This window comes from Lonchura striata, chromosome 5 (genome assembly GCF_050655825.1).
Source record: "Lonchura striata isolate lonStrDom1 chromosome 5, ASM5065582v1, whole genome shotgun sequence".
Classification (NCBI taxonomy): Eukaryota; Metazoa; Chordata; class Aves; order Passeriformes; family Estrildidae; genus Lonchura; species Lonchura striata.
In genome coordinates, this window is record NC_140707.1 from 39026605 (window position 1) to 39049545 (window position 22941).

Consider the following 22941-nt stretch of genomic DNA (forward strand, 5'->3'; position numbering starts at 1 on the left):
TGAAGACTGACCTAGTTCCACATTTTTGAGCTGTGTGGAATGCTGAATCACTGGGCCAAAAAAACATCTGTTCAAAACACTTCCAAGGTCATCTCCCAAGAGAAAGATGGAGATCTGGAAAACAAAACAAATTGATTATTTGCCCCACCCTCCCAAGCCTAAAACCCGATGTTGCACACTTGCCCGTTTGGCTCTGGGATACTGAAAGCTGTGTGTCCTTGAGCAGATGAGCTAGGACAGTTTGGTTTTCACCTAAATTAGCTTCAGCCCAAGTCAGTTCTAATTTATCATCCTGATAAATCCTGATAAATTAAAACCACTGCCTCTCCTTTACATCACTCTGGTGAAGTCCAGAGCAACTGCTAAAGGTAGCAAACCCTTGTAAATGGGGGGAAAAGATATATTTGTGCAATAATACAAGTAAAAAGTCAAGGGATTAAGTGTTTTTCACATACCAAATAATGGCCTTCAAAGGGATAAAAAATAGGAATCTAATAGAGAATGGAACTCCTGTATCAATAAGTACTGAGAGAGGTGGTACATGAAGAAAGCAGGAAGAAATGGACACTCTGTGAAGTCTTAACAAAGCCAACAAAATCAGAAAATGGTTTAGAAGAACCTTTAAAATGAGTTTTATTGTCAGAATTTTACAAGTAGCCTTCAGTGGCATCATACAAGAAGAACTCTGTTGCAAAACTCTAATAAATAGTCTGCCCCAAGTCCCAAAATATTTTTTGAAATAAAATAAAACCAAACTTAAAAATAAAAGAGAATAAAAGCAAGACTTCAGGATGCTCAGAGATGTTAGCAATATTTCCCATTTACAAATAATATCAGGCATTATATAAATCTCCTTCATACAAGTCTTAAAAAACCCAAGACATTCTAAACCTTTACAAAAGCACTCCAGAAATAGCTCCAAAGAGATCCATTTCCATGACAAAACATTAGAGAAGAACTCCATGGGGATTAGCATCACAAATGAAGTTTGAGGTTGAAGTGTAGTGTGTACTTGTGTGCAGCAAGATTAAAGATTGTGAAAAAGGGATTTGAAGAAAGCATGGAAGTCTTTGACAAGACTGTGCCAGTGATTTTAATCTGTGTATTTGAGAATATGATAAAGGGGAGTGAGAGGTTGCTCTCAAAATTAACCCCCAAATACACTGCACTTTATGGAAGGCAATATTTACTAAGGTAGTAACTATATCCTCAGAAGGGAGTAGAAAAGGTTTCTCAGCACACCACACAGTTCAATGCCTGTGCAGACCGCAGTGCTTAAAAGCTGTATTTTGACACCTAAAAGGTATTTTCTGTAGAGGTAACATGTTGTGGCAAGTTAGCTGTTCCTTCAAAGAAAAAGAAATCAACTTTGCTGGCATGTAAAGTTTGGGAAATCTCATATGAGACAATTTCACTGGGGACTCAGGATTTCAGAGCTCCAATCCTGTCCCAGTGCTTTGAAAAATACACTTCTCTAATTCCCCTTTACATATTCCTCTATCTTCCATAGTAAAGGATTTATAAGATCTCTCATGCAAGAAAACACACATCAACTTTTCTCAAATCTGCTGTGATTTGAGAAAACAAGGGAAACAGAATGGGAGGGCAGGTACACAGTGACAGTTTGTGTGGTTTTTCATGGTGACATTTCAGAGGGAGAAAAAAAAAATCTTAATCTCTTTACAACTTCAGCTTAAGTTTCCTGCACAAATGCAAGCACCAGACTCCCCTGGAAGGGAAGGGTGCTGTTGCTGAGCACTGTTGCTGGATTGTTTATATCTCAGCCTGCCTGATGTGGGATGAACCGCAGCATGCCTCGTTTTGCTATTTGTAAAGGTACTTGCAGCCATTGTTTCCACAGGAAACAAAGGCCACCAGAAATGCTAATGCAATAGATGTGTGACAATATGTCTCACCCATGGCTCACCTCTCTAGTCTCTCTCTAAGCTGTGATGCTGGTCATACTGTACCATACACTATGGACACACGCTCTTTGCAATGTATGGGAAGGTAGCACTAGTAACCAAGCGCAAATTGCTAAGGAGACACCTAAAACATTGCATTGCATCCCCTGTCTGTGGCATACTTCAGAAAACAATGTTAGAAGAGCAGTAAAGTAAACATTTCTTTCTAATTTTCTAGATGTCATAATATTTGCCAAAGCTGCAAGGAAAAGCAGATTACCTGAAACAGAGAGAAAGGAGTTAATGGAAACAGAGGCAGATGGAACAGCAAGCCTGATCCTGGCCTCCAAATTATTTTGTACATAACAGATAAAGAGACAATGTGCAAAAAATAGACATTCACATTTTAGCAGTTAAACTTTTATTTTTTTATTTTACCTTTTTAAAATTATTTACTTTGTTTTTTCTACAAAAGGCAGACATTGATTGTTGATCTGCAATTGTTCTGAGTGCACGCAGAGATGCAAAAAAGGGTTATTGGAGGATGAAGAACAGGGAATTGCTCTGACTATACTTTCACATGTCATAATTAAGGTGGCATTAAAGCTTAAGTCCCAGTAATAATATTCATAACAGAAAGTTTCCTTCCCCGTACACCGTTCTCAGTTCATATCAATTGTGTTGAAAACCCATTCGGTGAATTTCTTCAGCTTTTCGGTTGCATTCTGGGATTCCTCCTGTAACCTCAAGTTGTCTTCCCGCAAATGTTGCACTTCAGCCTGAAGGCTGGCCTTGTCCTCTTTTTCCTTAGGCATAAGGAAGAATACAGATCTTAGTGGAAATTTTAGGTCATGCTACCTATCTATCTAGAGCAGCAGGAATCTCTTAAGAGAGCATAAGTCTTGTTCTTTTTAAGGATTTTATGTGCAGTAACACATGGGTTTACATTCAAGGGACATTAGTGATGTGTTCCTTGTCCGTGTTTTGATTGCATGAACAGGATTTCTTTGTATTAGATCCCAATACAGAAGCTGACTCCCCAGGTAGTCCAATAAAATTGGCCATGACCTGTTCTGTATGTACAAGTGCTGATGGTTAACTAAGTAAAGGACAGGGAATCTTCCTGCAAACACTTTCCCAGCTAAGAAACTTCATCTCACTATTGCAAATCCTTCTTGGACCAAATCGGCATTAAAACAATACAGGAAGTTTCCACCCCAGAAATTACAGGTTTAGATAACACTGTCAACTTTTCATCAGCAGGATACATTTTTATGGACTAACTTCAAGCCTTTTGCAGTGTCACCTGAATTAGGAGTGAAGGTACTGTGAATCACCCTCCTAATTTAAGCAGAGGAATCAAACGCCTACAAATTCAGACACCCCATCCCAGCCTGCATAATTAGAAGCCTGAGAAAAGTAGCAAATAAATGTCTTTTTCTCATACAAGGATGAGACTGTCACAGGCTCAGGCATGGAAAGCAGGATTACACAGTTATTAGCACCACCAAGCACCAACTAAATACATGTCTTACAAATCCTTCTGTAGATGAAATGCTTACCTTCCTTAAATCTTCTTGCAGCATCTTCAGCAAACCTTCCAGTTGGTCCACTTTGGAGGCAAGAGTTGGAGGAGATTCTTTACTGTTGAAAACAGGAAATAAGAATAGTATTGATATGATTTACTATCTTCACATGGGGTAGCTAGAAGCTTTGCCTATACCAAGTGGCTTTATGAAGGTATGCATTTGTGTGCACCAAGAGGTCACAAAATTAACATACTAAAGAGTACATGGAACACATGCAGCACATTAAACAACAGAGCAAATTTAACTCATGATTACTTGGGGTCATCTCATCACTTGACTTCTTTCTACTTGAATTCACTGTATATGCCTTGAATTATAATTGCTTTTGACAGTTTCATGAACATCTCAGACAAGAAAAAACCTGCAAAAAGATTCAACTGCACTTAAAATTCTTTTATTTTCACCTCTCAGTTCCATCTTTATGAGAACTTGTAAAGTTATTGTATGAAGCCTGGAAATGGCTTCTAAATGAAGACATCCCTACACTTTTCCTTGGTTTGTAGCTGGGAAAGCCTGCACATCTGGTGTATTTACTTACCCTGTATAAGGCTTTATCTGTGCAGTGAGCTGGTCCTCAGCCTGATCACCGCTGGAAGCAGCACTCACAGGTCTGTGATTTTCATCAGCAGCAGCAAAGAATGAAGCTCGCTGAACTGAGAAGGCAAACATACAGAGAAAAACAATGGCAGTAGTAATAATTATTTGTTCATGCACAGCACAACAGCTACACTGCAGCATCTCAGCATTTCAGTCTGTTTCAAGCAAGGTAAAGTGATGATATGACATACCAATGTCCACTTGACAGAAGCAAACTGCCAGTGCAAGTGTTTGCAGTAGGTTTGCCACTATACTGCAGCCAGGAAGTACAAGCAGATCTTCCTGGGTACAGCTGCATGATACCACCCAATAACTTAGCAACTATATTTAGCTTCCTTCACTTTATGATGAATGCCTTTATCTTGAGGAAACAAAAGCTCACTGTGTGCAATTTGACCAATGTAATTTTTCAGAACCTGAAATTTTTTCCTTGTGTCTTGTAGAACATTTTCAGATTGAAACATGAAACCTCTTCCCTGCCTTGTGTGTGTATTTCTTGTCCTGTAACTGTTCAAAAAAACTGTTCAAAACTGTTCTTACACATCTCTAAAATACTATCACATGGTGTGACAAACAGCAATATAAAGACTTTAGCTTAATAAATGAACCTCAGCAGCTGTTGGGCTCTCACTAGAAACAGATGAGTATTGTCTTTTTCTGTTTGGTAAATTTTTATCATACAGATTGGTGCAGCTCAGGGATCCAGGCAGTTTTTTCTTTCAGCTGGTACAGATACTACAATTTGTAACTTCAGAGGCTCGCGCTGAGGACACCAATCAATGGTGTAGAGGCGGTGTTCCAGATCACAAATCAGAATATAGACTTCTTGGTATGTGTCAATCCCTATTGGCACTTGTCAGAGACTTGAGACTGGGATTATACTGAGACTAGACAACCACACACCAATGGAATTATACTGAGATCCCTCTCCAAGTCAAATTTGAATGTATTGTTATAGCAGTGAGGTGAAGCTACCAGCTAACATATCACTCCAGCTTTTCTTCATCTGAGTTGTCAGTCTGTTATCTTGACCACAGTGACTGGGTTCACACTTCTGAAGAGAAACACAAGTGAGTCTGGGGCCTACCAAGTGAGGGATTCAGGTTAATGAGGACAGTCAAATCAATCTCACAAAAAAACAGGGGATTCTTTAAAGAGAAACTGCCAATCACAGGGAAATGTGTTAAAACCTGAGTTTCACCCATATGTGGTGGTGAAAAAAACATCACTACAAATTCATCTCTTCTTGAAGTCCATGTCTTACATTGAATACTCTCCCCAAAACTGCACAGCAGAAATATAAGCCAGGCTGCTCCTACAACTTCTGTGGCAACAGAGCAGAAGACACGAGTAAATCTTGAACACTCATAGAGACACACACTGTCCTAATGATATCTAAGGCTACTATGAGAGAACAGCCAAGAAATCAGATTACTTCACAGACTTCTCCAGCCATGCTGAATAAGGCCTAAAAGATTCAAGATCAGTGAAAAAATATTTCCATGAAGGTGGGACAGCATTTATGCACATATTAGGAATGAACACTTCTGTTTCACACACCTAGAAGACTTTTCTGTTGGATTCCAGTAACAAATTCTCTTTTGTCTAAACTGCATTTTAAGTTTTAAGTTCAAATGTATCTAGAGAGTTTACAGCTCCCTTCAGTTTACCAAGTGTCATGGAGATGGAAAACGCCATAGGATAAAACAACACATACATGCAAATCTACATCTTTGGGTTATGCAGAGACAATGAAAATGTATTTACTAACAAGGGGTATTTCCCAAATTATCTTGTAGTAAACTTCATCTGCACTATACGTAGTTCTCACTAGTGCAGTAAGCAAGCAATCTTTAGTGTGCTTTTCCTCTACCATATGGCTCTAGTTTTGCACTTTTGTGCCTTTCCCAGACCAGCTGCCTGCAAGTGTTTTATGTGAAATGAAAAGTGACCAGTTTCACAAAGATTTGGCCAAACCATACCACTGAGGATTTCCAGTATGAAGAAATGGCATCTGAGTATTACATATGAAGTTTCATATGAAGACTCTTAATACTTGAGTAGGTATTTTAAATGAGTTTAAGCTTTAGACTAAGTAGAAAATTAAGAACAGAAAAACTAAAAGTCAGGATTAAAATAAACCCAAACAACCACAAAACCCACAGTCCTTAATGAAATGCACAAAGACCAGCTTCCCAAATGTTGTATTCTGAAAACTTACCTTCAAAAGCTTTGGCAGCATCTACCAAGTTTGACCAGTCCAGATCAGAGGCAGAATCAGGCAATGGCATAAGACCAGGGTCTGGCATGGGCTGCCGTCTTTGCTCCTGGATATCTGTCAGGGAGCTGTCTGAGGCAGAAAACTCTCCTGGAGCAACGCAGAACAGATTATAAACTCCATAAAAATATCTGAAAATTCCTTTCTTAATATATTGCATACCCTATTCTTAATTTTTCTGGCATAGTACTTTTCAAAATCAACCAAAATTCTGAAGAATGTTTGATCAACTGCAGTTCACCAGATACAGCCCTTCACAAAGCAGTTTTCTAAAGCCAGCACATTCAGCTGCTTTCTAACTTGCCTTAATCTTTTCAGCCGAGTGCCTCAAAAAACACCAAAAAACTTATAAAAATCAACCCAAAACTGTGAGGTTTTTCCCCTCCTCTTTGCAATCTTGCAAACCAAAGGGAGCTGAATTAAGCCTACCAAGATGAATCAGAACAAGAAAACCCTTAAAATTACTTCCAGAGCATTGCACATCTCTCAGCAGTTCAGCAAAACCTTCAGATCTCTACTAAAAAATAGCCACACCCACCTGTAAACTGTTACATGGCTCACTATGGAAGTATTGGCAAGCTTGAAAGAAGAATTCAAAATCCCTGTAATTTTTTTGCAAATTAAAACATCAAAAGTGAAACACTTCGATTTTCACCACTAATTAGGGCAAGACCAAACTGTAAACCAAAAATTATCTACTTTATTTCAGTTTATTGGCTGGACAATCAAAAAATGTGCAATGTCACATGTGTGAGCTCCGGAACAGCAACTTCCCTTTCCATGCCCTCTGTCAGGATGTAAAATAGTTTCGAAAACCTTGTAGGCAGTATTAGAAGAGAAAGAGGTAGGGGGGAGAAGATGGAATGGGCACTTGGGAGGAAGCTGCTGAGAAGATTATAGAAAAGGATCATACAGAACAGAAAGACAGTGTGACAGGCAGGATACAATCCCAAAATGCCTGAGTTGTGTTGTTTATTTCCCCTCCTCCCCCTCCCCGCCACTTTTTTTTTTTTTTTTTGGTAGTCTAATAACGATGTAACTTCAATAATTAAAATAATTCATAACAACTTCAGCTAGATCATATTGCTGCCTGGAGAGCAGTGACTAGAAAAGCTACATTGCATTCACTTCTTTGCTCAGAAATCTTTATATTTTTTTGTGTCTGTGTGTATTCACTTTTTGTAAGTGTAATTTTGGCTCAATATTATTAACACTGAGGATTCTTGTCTTAGCTCTTGAAAGAGTTATTCTGGAGGTTGTTAACATGAAAATATTTCCAGTTAGTAAAGAGATACAGGCAATTAGACGAAAACCTATTTGAAAAGTTACCTGTTTTCAAAATGTGACTTGGATTGTTAAGGCAGATGAGTAAATACAAGCATTTTTAGCTCAACATTTTCCTCTAAAAAATGGATGTGCTCTGGAATCTTTGAATTTAAAGAATTTTGAATAACTGGAAACCAACAAATACTTGTGGTACTAAATATCTAGCTTACTTAATCCTTTTCTCAGTGAGGTGTGTGTGGGAAGACAATTTGCGTGCCAATAAAATAGCTGGTCCTTTTATCATGCAGTTCCTACGTTTTACAGAAGATGGAAAATCTTGTTTTGTTGACAGAGGTAGAAAGGTTCTGTGCTAGGAGGACTTTTCAGTTTAGGGTGGAAGAGAACGTGGTAACAAAAGAAGGTTTTATAGTTTTATTTTTGGGAAATACAGCATTTAAATGAAAAGAGGCAAAGTGCTGCTTTCCACTTGTACTCTGGTGGCATCATTAATCTTCTGACCCCAAGGCCTCAGAAATTAAATCCTCCATCCAGTTACAAGCATAACCAAGTGTACAAAGTTATTTTAGTGCATATAAAAAACAGAAATGAAAAGAGCTCAGTTTCCTAACTCTTATGCAAGAAACACGTTATACAGACACAACAGCTCAGGAAAATGTCAGGTTCAACACTGCAAACTGATGCCTGGTGATCACAGTCAGATGAAAAGAATTTTAAATAGATTTCTTCATCAGCCTTCACTGTCAAATGTATCCTGTGTAGCTAAATACAGACTGTGCTTAGAGCTCACCACAGTGAGTTGGATCTATTGATAGCCTTGCATTTTCCTCTTGAAACATTAAAATATGACTAAATCAGAGCAGAATATGTACGTCTTCAGAAAACACTGCAGAATCCTACCCTGAGATCTACCTCTATTTCTATTCTATTTCTGGAAAATACACTCAGCTATGAATTACAGTGTGAACCTGTGAAAATTCCATTTCTCACTGTAACATTCACATGCAGCAACACACAACTCATCATATAATCATACTGAGACTTTTCAGTAAACTAATGGGGAAAGCTGAGCATCTTCGTGATAGCACTTTACAATAACTTTTTCTGGTTGACTGTGTGACTAAAATAAGTAATTCAAGTGCTGTAAAATAAATAAGGTAAGGGAATGAATTTAAAAACAGTTGAAACAACAAAAGCTGTATCTGGTGTAGCTGTGTCTCTAAATGTCCACTAGTATTTACTCACTTCTGTATCATTTTTCTAATCATGTTTTGTTCCTGAAATCCCACAATAGGGAACTGACACCTGAAGTTCTCTCTGGTGGATAACCAGGCATACATTATTTGTCCATTGGTCCAACTTATCTACCCAAAACTGACTCTTGGAAGAAATGACAAACTTGCAGCCAGTGAGGCAAATTTCTGTGCTCCCTCTACACAGCAAATGCATGACCAGTCATACCATCTTACACCCACTGAAATGAGGGGAAAATTTAAATTCCTGACCTTTTTTACAGTTATGTGACTGGACTCTCCTCATCTGAGCAAAATCAAGATGGAACTACCAATTGCTGTAACAAACATTCTCCACCAAGATGATTCACAAAGGATTCCTATGCAAGTAGAAAAATAGGAAATCCACTTACCATGCAGTGATTTCATTCCCAAAGTATAGGATGGTCTCCGTAACGGCAGCGACTTTGGGAGAGAAGGGTAGGTGCTGGTGAACAGAACATCATTTGGCATGGCTTGGTCCAAGAGTGAGGCCCGTGAGGTGAAGAAGTGGTCCCTTTGACCACTGTAAATACTCTCATCTGACAAAGTCCTTTGCAAGGCACGCCTTGTGGTAGGAGTGCTGGGAAAGGGAGACTGACAGGACAGAGTGTGTGACTATACATTCATAAACACAAATAAAAAGAAATGAGAAAAAAATAATCAATAAAGAAACTTTTGAAGTAATTTTTTAAAACTTTTTTTAAGTAAGAAACCAAGTTTTTACATAGCAGTTTTTCAGAGTGGACAGGAAAAAGAACTGAAGAAACTGGCTTTTAAGGAGGTTATAGCTAGGTAACATATATAGATTTTTTTCAGCCTATCTCACATTTTAAGTTTTAAACACCCTTCAGACTTCTCCTGAAGTGGAAATCTCAGGCAGCCCCTGTGGACTCTGGAGCTGATATGTAGCAGAGAAATGGATACAGAAAGAGCCTGAATGCTAAACAAACCAGAGTTCTCCCATTACACAGGGTTGGCTGCCTTTCTGCAGGCACAGCACCAGCAAATGCCAACTACTTAGAAGTCTCCTGTTATGAACAACAAGGAAAATCCACCACTGCTGTGGGTCTTCCGAAGTATTTGAATCAAAAGCACTCCCATGAATAAGATAGCTTGTGTCTTACCCCCACCATCTGTCCAGCTTCCCCCATGCTCCACACAGGAGAAAGCAATGCTGGGGTAGCCAGGAGATTTGCACTCTCAGGCCAGTGCCAGAGAGCAGCTATCATGACCATTCCAACCAGCAGAGACTCTGATTTTCATTAAACCCGTGGCAACATAGCTGTCTCTAAGGCATAACATTTCTTTACAGTTTGGTTGAAATTTGGTCAAAAATTTTTATGTTGTAAGACTTCTTCTGTAAGATGAAATCTAAGTCATATATAGTAGGCAGAATTAAGTTACTTTTAAAGTGACATTTAACTTTTAAGATGCAATTTATTGGTGTGACAGAATGCTTTTAACTTGCTGAAATTCATCAAAGTGCAACCAGGAAATAAAGATCAAGATTCACTAACCCCACAGCAGAAAAACAGCGAATTTGGGAAGATATCTTGGAATTAGAACAATTCTCTTGCTCAAAACAATGAACAAGGAGGTCTTCACATCACCCATGTCCCAGTTCCTCTCAGAACTACCACAAACCTAAGAAAAAGCTATCTTGCCAATAGCAGTTTTTTTTTAATCTCTGGTCTCAAAAGCAACATCTTAAATAATCTGTGCATGGAAGCCACACTTACAAGCTTTAACAAGTCACTTCAGGTTTTTACTAGCAAAAAATGAAATTACAGCTCTCTCTTCTGCATGGTTGCTGTGGAAACAATTTGGGCTCTGGATGACAAGCACTAGCTGTACATGAAGACTAGAAATCAAGACATTCTCTTCCAGATTATGGATTCTAAAAATTAATACATGCACTTACATGTTATTCAACATATTTTGAAACACATTAGGAAATGTTTCTACTTATTCTGCAAAAATATCAGCTTAAGTTTAGGGATCATTTTTGGTAACAGGATCAGTGAGGTATAAAAGTGTGCTTTTTGCAAGGAGTTTCAGTACTGTCAGTAAGTCACTGTCTAGTGATGCAACAGAGAATAGTTAAAATATGTAAGACGACACTACAGGATTTTCCATAACCCAGCAGTACTAAATGTTCTTTGCAATTTGGCATATTAGTCTCTTTAAATCTGCACACAAAGTTGTAATAATATTGTGGAGACTGTAATAATGAAACTTTTCACCAAATCAGTTCTCCAGTAATCAGTTACAAAGAGATTCTTTTCTGTCCATGATAAGAATTCAGGGAATGCTTTGCATTTTATTTTCCCGTTATGGGCGAGAATAGAAAAAATCCTATCTCTCTCTTTAACATACCTTAAAATTCTTCTGGGATTCAGGTGTTGGGCTATCAAGATCTATCAATTTCTTCAGCTCTTCTTCAACAGTGGACTTGGAGGCTCGTTTTGGGGATGCCCGCAGGTCTCTTGCCGACGCCCGCAGCCGGGGGTGGGCCATTTCATTGCCATCACTCTGGTGACGTCTTAAACGAAATGGAACAGACACATTCAGGTCTCAAAGCCCTGGGGCAGGAGGTATGAATGAAACAAGAATTATAGCACCCTCAAGTTTTTAAAAGAAAAGAACTAAGTAGAGGGCAGAGAGGATGTAAGAAGTTTCACTACTATAGCAGAGGCTCACCTTAGTGGATACCTGTGGAAGCACTAAGCTTGTTTAAAAACATCAACTAGCAATACAATAAAATAATTGAAAGGTTAATGTAATAGATTTTCCCAATAAGGGATCAAATCCATTAAAATAACATGCATTCTATACAAAGCTAGAAACACATGTCTTCAGTAAGCTGAAAAGCAGCAAATCACCAGGTTGCTTTAAAATTTCAACTGGCTTTTAATAGTGTAGTTATCACAAAGTTTCCTTTTGACAGCCAGTTATTGGGATCATCTAGGGATACTGTGCCTGACTCAGTCAAGAAGGTTTGAATAAATTACTTTGAAATGGGCTTTCTGAACTACTTGCTTTTTGAGTCATACAATATAACAATATTTTCACTAGTAAGTTGTGTCTCAATTTCTCTTCAAAAAGAGACACTTGCATATTGTAAAGCTGAGATATCTTGGCTTGCTTTAAGCCAGTTAGACTGGATACTGGCCTCAATTTTAACAAGGCAACGTGGAATGCCAGAGTTAATGCACAACATGCACAGTACTACTACATGAATGAGAGGTTTAAGTAAAACTCAGGCTCTACAATAAGAGGATTTTTAATATTTGCTCAAATAGCATTTTGAGTCACCTTTAAGCAGTCCCAAGAAACGATAAGCTTTAATAGGACTTAAATCCATACAGCTTTCTAGAAATGATAAAAACCCCAACTTTACAAATTAACAGGGAATGAGATTAGCCAACTATCACATACTTAAACCATACTCCAAGAAGACTAGATTAGAGATTAAGTTCCAGAGAAGATGAAGCATTGTATTAAACAGTATTGAGCTCTTCTTTACAGAGAACTGTCACAGATCAAAATGCTTCTTTTACAATTAAAGCAAGTGATCAAATGAGAAAAAAAAAAGTCTTACTTTCTTGAATCCATAAACCCCACTGAGTTTATTGTCCCTTCTGGCTTTTTCCATCCAATCAGATACTTGCTAGTAGCACCCTGGCGAGGGTAGAAAGTCCTAGGACCAGATGAGGAGGAAGAGGAGGAGGAGAAAGAAGGTGCAAGCTGCGGAGAAGTAGCAGAATGAAGTTCTTCTTTAGGTGAGCTTCTGGCACTGGTGAAGACAACAGGGCTGGCAGAGTGTCGTGAGCTCATGGTACTAGGAGAAGAACATAAAGACAGAAATTGCCTCAAATGTGTGCATACAGGCCTCGTTTGATTTTAGAGCAGAACTCTGGGCACAAGATGTAATTCTTATCAACAGCAGATAAAGTAGCAAAACCAGTTTGCTCTCCTTTTAAGGGCCTTCCACCAATGTTTCATTAAAACAACTCATATGTAATGGAAAAAATTGGCAAGCAACCCCTAAGGATACAATATAACCATCCTTCACAAAATGGGAAATTGTCATTAGGCAGTTTAAAAGTAATACATGTCATTTTAGTTGAATTAGCAAAAAAGAACCAAAGTCCAAATTCTTGCTAGAATACCTGGCTATAGAAGAAAACATATTTTGAAGGAACTTAAGCAACAAGAAACATCTCTAAAATCCTAAAACAAACTAAAGAAGAAACCAATACACCTTTCAAAATAGAGCTTCCTGAATTTCACCTGAAAACATTTATTTAGCATTTTCAAGGGAAAAAAAAAGACTTAAATTGAGAAGTTAGAGCAGGTCTCTAACATATGTCACCATTTGTCAAGAGACAAAATGGAGCTGGGAAAACCAACTGCAGCTTGATGGGAGAAGGAGAGGGGCTTTAGATGGAAGATACTCTTTGGTTATGCTGATGCTCAAATCTGATGGAACTTGCTTCCTATCAGGAGTACTAGGCCTCAGACAGTATTTACTGTAACAACCTTAAAAGGTCAGTCATCATAAGCACAATAACAGGAAATCATTGTGTTCAGCTTTAATACTGAAATAGCATTATATATCTGGAGACCAGTTTTCTACCAGCTCTCTACACAACTTATCCACATTTTCATCCCTGGATCCAACACTGCAGTGGAGGAACTTAAAACAGATGGCCCCGTGGTAAAGAACAGTTTCTGACTGAGAAATACAAATTAGCTGGAAGGCTAAATAAAGTCATTGAACAATCTCTTCTTCCTTTGCATAGCAGAAAATTCTTCATCAATCTTTTCATAACTTAATAAAACAATGCATTTTCATGTCTATCCCTCTTATTGAAACAGAAAAAAAGAACTTAGGTTAAATTTATGTTGCCACCTGGGAAAATAATATCACCTACATTTAGTCTTAAGCAATCAGTTACCTAATCTATGCCACTTGTCTAGCTCCTGCTGTAGTAGTCAATGGTGGTTCTGCTTGTCTTAAATTAGCTCTCTCAGATATGCAGGGAGAATTAATGCTTTGGAGTTTCTTCTCTGTCTTCATTGACACCAGATGGAGTCAAAAGAATCACCCTGAAATCTGTTTCATTTTCATGTAGCTCAAGTTAAGCACCACAATTCCCAGCACTGAAGTGCTGTGGGCTTGATGAATAGCCTGGGTGGACTGTAGCCTTCTACTGCCTGCTGCAGCCCAGGGGCATCACATTAGGGGCAAGATGCACCTCTCCATTTGCATACAAATTAAATTACAACAATACAGATTTTGTAGTAAAAAATTATATTTCTTCCTTCCCTCCTTCTCTACATTTGAAAGGCCTATACAAAAGACAGTAGACTGAGAAAACACAGGAAGCTATTTTCCTGTCCATCAATCCCATACATTTGGTGCTGCACAGCACAACCTTCATATTTGTAACAGATATAAGCAAGCATCACTTATAACAAGAAAGCAGAGAAAATTAAGAGCTAAGGAAATAGGCAGTAAATTTTTCTTCATTCCCCCTTTGTCTCTTCCAATACTGAAAAAATCTCCTACACATGCTGAGTAAACCAGCCCATCTGTAAGGTATCACGACCACAGCATAAACTGCCATTTTTACCCCCTCCTAAAGACACTCAAGAAGCACAAAAGTCTTGTGTTTTAGTGTAGGGAAAAAGAAGAAAGGAATCCCTGCCCACATTTCAGAATTCTTCAACCCATCAGGTATTTCTCAAGGAAGTGCCAGTTGTGACAAACTGTTTGTTAATAAAAACCAGTTAAAAAAAAAAAAAAATACAGCCCCTGGATAAGCTAATGGTGTTGAGCCTTAATGTTACTTAACGGGGAAAGAAGGCAACAACTGATGTTAATTATTCTTGACATAAATTTATATAAGATGCATATGTATGTATAATATTTATTATATAGCATACTATAAATACACATTGTACATTTTAGGTATTATTTGAATATTTATTATAATATTCATAATAGGCACCAAGAGGTAATTTCTAGTAAAATTAGCATACAATTTAAAATATGGTTTTCTTTAAGGAGAATTGCATATTTTGAGGTGTGGTTCTTACAATATAGTATTTTGGGGAGGATATTCTGCTTCAGGACTACGCACAGAACTGTGGATATGACTGAAGCTTTTCACCCTACCAGTAAACACAGACAGGTCAACAGGATACTGACAGGCAAAGAGACACAACTGTTAAATGAGAGCATATTTGGAAACCAAAAGGCTCTGGTTATACTCTACAAAAACTAAATCAGAGCTTGTGCATATGGTAGTGATGGAAAGTCATTAGAACATTTGACACCAGGAAGCATGCAGAGAATTCATCATACTGCAACAGATACCTAGACCAGCTTAGTTTTATCTGGAAGAGATTGTCCTCTTTCTCAGGACACAGAGATGGTCACTATGGGTCCCGTATCTACCACCTCAATTATTGAGACACTAAGGACTGAATTATGAAAACACTCAAATACTACATGACTGTCTGCAAAAATTTCAGATGAGCCATTCATAAAAGCACTCTACAATAAATAATATTTTAAGTACCTTAAAATAATCAGAATTAATGAAAAACTTACTTGATTACAAATAGTCAAGATTATACTTTTAATTTTGGTAAGAAGACCATAAGAAACTGTATAGCTTAGGTAGAAATGAAAGTTTGATTTAATTTTTTTTTTTTGTAAGGAATTCATGCCATCAGCACATACTGCTTCATTTAATGACATTCAGCTATAATGATTCTGTATAATTACTGGCCTACATAATGCAGTTCTCCTGGGATGCTATGAGAAATCTGCACAATCATCAGGAAGGACTTTGGGAATGGGGGTGGAAAAGAAAAATAAAACCCAGCCAGAAGCTCTGCTATAAAAGTTAATCACTATAATTTACATTTTGCCACCAGTTCTCAGGTACAAGTTCTTTTATGCACCATTAAATGATCTGAGCAGTAATTATCACTCTTGTCTTCTACAGACACAAACACTCTAATTTGTAGTTATTTTCTTTTCTTTTGTCACAGAGATCTTTTTAAGGCCATATTCTTTTTCTTCTTGCTCAGAAACTTGATTTTAAGGACACTCCAGACATTATGGCATCCACAGGCAAAAGATAAAAAAGTGAGAAGCAACAAAGGACAGCAATTTAGAAACCAACAGAGAAACACACCAATTAAGCTGTTCATTTCTCATGAAAAGTAGCCTGTTCAGAATCTTTCTTTCATCTCCCCTCCTTCACCTTCTTAAAGCAGGCATCTCCATAATAACCTCCAAAATCTGTTCTTGTCTTTTGGAAGTGCCACTTTAACCAGCCTCCAGCTCCAAGCTTTTGTGCCTCCACAGTGGAAGCAATGAGAAAGGAGTTGGAAGCAAACAGCTGGATGACCTAGGGTTCCACTGCTGTTCAGTGTGCAGCCACCAACTGTGGATGCCACAAGAAACAAAATCAAAGCTTTTTATCCCAGACAATGCCATTGTTTGATTGTGAGGCAGCAAACACATGCTCTAGAGTCTTCAAAAATAAAAAAGCAAAGCAGGAACGTGAGTCAATCTGCTTTTAATCTGCCACAACAAACAATGTATGTGCAAGTATTTCTGCATTTCTCTAGTATCATGTTCCATGTGTTCTACAAACTTCTACTACTCCTTTTGGCAAAGAACTGCATTATTAACATCTGAATTTTAAACTAAACTTAGCCAAAAGAAACCTCAACTGTTTTCTCCAGAATAAAGCCCCAGAAACCTTTATCTGGAAATTTCAGTAACAACCCCAAAATTACAAAGAGAGAATAATTTCAATGTGACCAGAGAAACATTATGTCAATTAATCCACACCAGCTAGAGAAAACACCATGTTTGGAGACACAGTATAATATAATAAATAACAGGACAAAAACACAGACGCCAGTTTGCAGTCATGTTGCAAAGTATATTCACAGAACAGGGAAGCTGTCATGGTATGCCTGCTCTGCAAATATTTCTTTCTATAAAATTTTCTCAGCTTTCCTAGGGAACTAACCCTATTTGGTGCTTGAAGAAATCAGAACCTCAGATATAGAAAGATGCCATTCCATTAGGTTTTACAATAAAGCTTCCAAGACTTAGATAAATTTTATAGGATTCTTTAAGTGGCTTCAGAAAAAAATCCTTCCAAATGATGATGCTACTAACTTTATTGCAATCAGCATTTTGTGTAGGAATCTCAATACTTGATGTCACTACCAGTCAGACAAGTACTGCAGGACATATGGTAAATTCTACTGAATGTTAAAAAATGCACATAAAACATGCTTATCTTAAAATAAAAGGTGTAACACTACAGACAACCATCTATAGACTTTCTACCTTCAAGAAAGTAGAACACACTAATATGCCAGAAATCTAAGTAAGTCCCTCTGAAGAGTGTTTTCTCCAGACTGGTTCAAGTCCTTCATGCATATGCAGCTACTGGAAACACATGAGTCTCAAACAGCTGGGTGGTATTTCCATCAACTGAGCATGAACTTTGGTGCCAAAAACGGCCAACAAAGAGAGGCAGTAAAGCAGAGTGGGACCACTATTAATGGATTACTAAGTCAGAATTACCCTGACAAAGCACATGAAGACCATTATGGTCTCTAGGACAACCCCTTAATTGCAGCTTCTGTATGAGGAGTTAGTGAACTGTTCTCAAACATCTAGTTTTGCACAGTGGCTTTGTTCAAGACAATTAGCAGAAATTGGATTGGACTTCCAGTCTGCAGGTATTTTTGCTATACACTGGAAACAGAGGTGTCTTAAGACTAAAAATGCAACAGTCAAGCTCCACAAGGTCAACAAATTACAATGATCCTGCATCCTCCCTGAAAGACCTATGTTTTTGGGGTTTTTTTTTTTTTTTGGTTTTTTTGTTGCTAGTATGATAGAGTAGGCATATTTTTTAAAAGCACACAAAATACTTCTTAGAAAATAGGTGAGGAAAACGGTCTAAAATATTTTCTGCTTCTAGCAGCACTGATTAACTTGTAAAGTAGGTATCTTCCATTTGAGGTATTTAATTACATTACACACATACTTGATATTTCTGATTTTACAAGTGGCAAAACTGAGGGAGAGAAGGAAGGTGACTGTAACCTGTCATATCACAGTCTTGCAGCAGAATGAGAGTAAGATCTACATGCTGGCACTCCCAAGCAAATTGCTCTCATTATTGATCATAACAACTGTGGGCAGATTTCCAAACACAAAGACTGGGAGAAGAAATGCAAAACATCTGAAATGAGTACTTGCAAGACTAAGAATAAACCAAATATTAAACTGTTCATTAATAACGTGGACAGATCTCCTTCCTGATCCACACATGAACTGCAGTTGTTACAAGATATTCCCCATGAACACATCAGACGTGTCTGTCTTATGGATAGTTCAGTAGTAGCAGCTTAGTACAGAATATGCTCTTAAAGATTTTTAGTACTATAAGCAGCAGATGTGAAGACTAAAGGTGGTCTTAATTTTTTAAGCATTCTGCACAGTGAAATCTTTTAAAACACCGATTAACTTAAGTAGAACACCCTCTCTTCAACATCCACTTCTCACTTTTGATAAGTTAGAGAGTGAGAATGGGAAAATGGGGAGGGCATCATACAGAAGGTGAAAATTACCTTGTGTGTGAGACAGCATCACTTAAACTGTAAGCACTGTTCTCCCTTGTGAGAGGGTTGGAGGCTGGCTGACTCTTGCTGTGAATATCCAGGCTGAGTGAAGATTCAGCTTTCCGGTCCATGTGGCTGTCCTTTTCTAATGTCCTGTCTGCAATGGAGACCACTTCGCTGGAGCTGTGCCACAGCGGGGCCACCTTCTCCTTGGCCAGGCCTGTGCGGGGCGAGGTGGCAGCCCCCAGGGAGGCGGTGCTGCCGTGGCTGGGTCCGTAGGAAGTGGTGTCAATGCCGCTGTCAGCTGACGTCCCTTGAAGGTAGTTGTAGCTGTTCAGCTCCGATTCTGTGCGCTCCCCACTGTCATACCACTTCTCATCACTGTGAGCACTGGAGGCATTGCTGGAGAGTGTATTGCTGCTGGAATGGCTGGAGTAGTGGCTGTCAGACTACAGAAGAAACAACAAAATTATGACAATGGAGAAGAGAAAATAAAGGGTTACAATGCCACCACTATACAGTATGAGCTCTCCTATCTGGAGGTATTGGATAGATACACTGAGGAGACTAATAAACTCTAAAAATTGGATTCCAACACAATGCATATTCTCTGTTTTGGGTGCACATAAAAAAACTTTTCTTATGGATTTGGAAAGCAGGGAAAAGCCTGAGTCGATTATATTTTGTCCCAAAATACCTTGTGGTGGTTCCTTTCAAGCACAGTTCTGCTCAGCCCAGTCCAATGAAATTGGCTGAACTATGTAGACTTTGACTTGGTTTATAACTGCAATAATTAAAAATATTCTAATTTTATGACTGCAATGTTTTAGAACATGAAACAACCAATCCACAGAAAGTGAATGCTATTTTAGTAATCCAATTGCCTATCAAAAAGTCAAAGGAGAGCACAGCCACTTCTGTTCCTTGTCTTGGCAGTAGGGTGTCTTTCCTCCTCAGCAGGAATGTCCTTTGTAAATGACCAGTGAACCATCATTTCACTAATGTGAAATTGTTTTCCAAAAAGCAGAGCTGCATGAAAAGAAGCTTTAATGTAATGCTTTTAAATGATTCCATTAGGTCATGCCAGTGCCCAGCTGGTTTGTATGACCTGTCCTTGGTTACAGCCCACTGTTACAAAGAAACTGAATATCCTTAATTTCATAGTGGTGGAATATCCCATTTCAAGAAGAACTTCTTGTCATACACTTACTGCTCAGTTAGCTCATCTACTTTTGGGGTATTTATATCCATTTGAATTCCATTGAACTTACCTAAGTTCTGATCATCTACAGAATCAGAAATGAAGTAGCAGGCAACAGACCTGTTGGATGACCACATGCCATGGGAAAAAAGGAATTGATGGAAAGGGGACGTAAAAGTTTTCTATTTGTCTACTCATTTTACTGAACAGACATGGAGATCCTAGACAAATATAAAAAATAGATACTGCTTCTGTTTTCAGAAGGAAATAGGGAACAGATGCATACTAAGAACAAGGAATCATCAGAATCCATGTCTTTATTTAATACAAAGAAAGAATTGACAGGAAAATGGGTGAATATGAAGTTGACCTGGACTCCTAGTTATCTCCAATTAAAGTAACTTTTCTTCATTAAGAATTTCATCACTTGCTCATCCATCCACATAATAAAGATTTACTTTAGCAATGACTAAACCAGAATAATGCAAGCATTAATAATTCCAGTATTGCACTTGGCACTCAAGGTAATGAGTTATGTGCTACATCACTATGCAGTCAAACACATCTCATGAAAAACAGGTCAATCTAAATTTAAAAACTCGTCTGTGCTTCTAAGAATATGAAGACAGGTGTGTTACTGTTCGGGTTTCTTTGTTGTTTTCTTCTTTGAATAATAAATGTGTTGTTATGAATTAATAATCTAAAAGCAACACTGCCAATTTCATTGAAAGAATAATGGTGGCAAACAGGAGCAAATTAAAGACTTGGAACCAATTAAAGGCTTTCACACATCTAAATAAATGCAAGTAATACTTTCAGTAACATCATGCAAGACAACTCTGTATTTTAGCTTGCTGGACAAATAAAAAAAAGTAATACAGCTTACTGAGTAATTTAAAGCTTAAAGCTTAACTTTACTGTATTTATCTATTTCTCTGTATAAAAATTAGGAAGTGACAGTCTCCACAAAGGTATGAATGGTTAACTCTGCAGAGACAGATAGACAATTTACTATTTAAGAACTTCAAAACACGTAAAGCAAGTAGGTTTTTTTCAGCAGGATTCCAGGAGACAGATTTCCAACAGTGCTCAAGGTATGTTATGAAAAAGGAGAAAATACAAAACCAAAATCACAATTCTGTCTCCAAGCAGTGGCTTTCTGGGCATTGCATTAGAAGTCACACTAGTTAAACTGTAAGTCTCATATGTGAGGTCTAGGAATAGCTTTGTAAATTTCTAGTAATCCTTTGCCTCTCACAAGATAACAGACAAGAGACTGCTGATCAACTGGCAGCAAAACTTTATTAAGCAGTAAATATTTCAATATGCTGTGCTATAGGATTTAGGCACCAACAGGCCTGCTGTGCTGCATTCTCCATGTTCTAGTAGGGAACAGGATTTTTTTTTCTTTTTTTTTAAACTGACACTCTAAATATAACTTAGAACAACAGTTTTGGTATCAAGAACTTGTGGAGCAAAAACAAAACATTAAATAATTCCTTTTTGAGGATAACTTACATGACCCTGCTTATTTGGAGACAAGTGTACCACGGGATCCTGTCTCATCAGTCTTCCACTGGGGCTCTCTCGGAAGGACGGCAATACTTTTGAGACTGCTGGGAGATGGCATGTTGGCTCTGCAACAAAGCACACACCCATGGACTGAGAGAGCAATGCTACAAGCTAAGAAAACATCTCACCTTCTTTTACACTGCAATTTTTCCAAGACAACCTTTGCCAGAAAGAGGTACTGTTGTAATATATAGAACGTAGTGTGATAGAGCACAGGCGAGGAAGCAGGGACCCATTCCTGCCTGGTGTAAATCATTAGGGCTCCATGAAAAACCAGCTGCCACCATTCTGACTTTTGTTAGAACAATGGTATCATAAAGGTATTATGTTCCCACTGTCCAACAGCACTATATCAGAGCATTTAAACAGCAGAGTATTCCATTTCAAAGGGTATTGACATTGGATCTTTAAATACTTAATACCTGCTGACAAAAGATTTAAAAGGCTCAACACCCACATTTCCTTAAATGGCATTCTATGTAAGGCAAGACAATAGCATAAATCTACAGTGATCACTTAAATGAATCAATTTTCCCCCAGTACAACTACTACACATTTCTTACCAAATTTGAGTTAAATAAATGTTTTCTAATGGAAGAAAGTATTATGTCAAGAGATTTTTTTTTTTACTCTATCTTAAACATTGCTGGCTGTGAATGTGGAAACTGCATAGATGTACAAAGGGAATAATTCTTAAATTAAACCTGATAAAAGTAAATAGAAGTCAAATCACTCTTCTTACATGGACACTCAGAGGAATGCACTTTGCTAATAAAACTTATTTTCCAAGGAGATAACTGTGGATTCTAGAGGGTGTTCAGACACAGCCTGTTAGGTAGGTAATTGCCTTCTCAGAGCCCAAGGTCAATATTTTAAAAGAATCTCTCTCAGTTATGAGTTTTTACTACATATATTCTGCACTTCTAAAAATGCTCCTTTTAAGTAGATTATGTGCTTACAAACATCAAGTACTTAACAATATCCATTGTAAATAGCAGTGTTTTCTCCACCACAGCTATGGTTTGTTCATCTTGATCTGCAGCATTATGAGCTTTTTAAAAAACAAATAAAAGTTGTGAGTTTTTTAAAAGAATAATAATCATAATACCAGTAATAAGATCAAACTTGATTTCCCCTGGCAAGTGGTAGCAAGCAGTGTTGGTAAACACAGAACTAAGGTGCTCTGAAGCAGAGGATAGGCCAAGAAGGTGTCAGTGTGTGGATACACTACACCTGAAGACTCCTTTACCCTGAGACAGACTATCCCAAGTGGAAATGTACTTATTTGCCATAAAATCAAACTTTCAGCTAGATTCACCAATCTGACAATAAAGAGATGCAGCTTCCAATTTGATGAATGCAGGACAATACACAAGAGAAAATACAGGCATTTTATGTCATTGTGTATTTCTCATCCTTTTCCAAATGCTGGAGTCATCTCCCCTATCATGCAGTTTTTCCTGTTCTTTCTAGCTTTATTTATTTTGCTAATATGTTGACACCTGACACTGTAGAACAGAACTTGTTGGCAGCTCCACTCAGTGCCAGCGCCAACACCCAACTGCTG

General features: G+C 38.0%; 1 protein-coding gene across 3 annotated transcripts in view; it reads right to left on the reverse strand.

The window, feature by feature from the left end:
• Positions 1 to 608: 608 nt before the first annotated feature.
• The window catches only part of SIPA1L1 (signal induced proliferation associated 1 like 1), a 198778-nt gene continuing 176445 nt past the window's right edge, over positions 609 to 22941 (reverse strand). For 2 of the 3 annotated variants that reach the window (XM_021543124.4, XM_085581887.1), the window contains exons 14-22: positions 21321 to 21439; positions 18611 to 19050; positions 12528 to 12767; positions 11303 to 11468; positions 9298 to 9541; positions 6312 to 6458; positions 4032 to 4146; positions 3467 to 3548; positions 609 to 2710 (exon numbers count right to left, since the gene is read on the reverse strand). In XM_021543124.4, coding sequence (XP_021398799.1) covers positions 2567 to 2710; positions 3467 to 3548; positions 4032 to 4146; positions 6312 to 6458; positions 9298 to 9541; positions 11303 to 11468; positions 12528 to 12767; positions 18611 to 19050; positions 21321 to 21439 — 1697 coding nt within the window. In that variant the 3' untranslated portion in view covers positions 609 to 2566. The remainder of the gene's footprint in view (positions 2711 to 3466; positions 3549 to 4031; positions 4147 to 6311; positions 6459 to 9297; positions 9542 to 11302; positions 11469 to 12527; positions 12768 to 18610; positions 19051 to 21320; positions 21440 to 22941) is intronic. The other variant, XM_085581888.1, reaches the window with a different exon arrangement.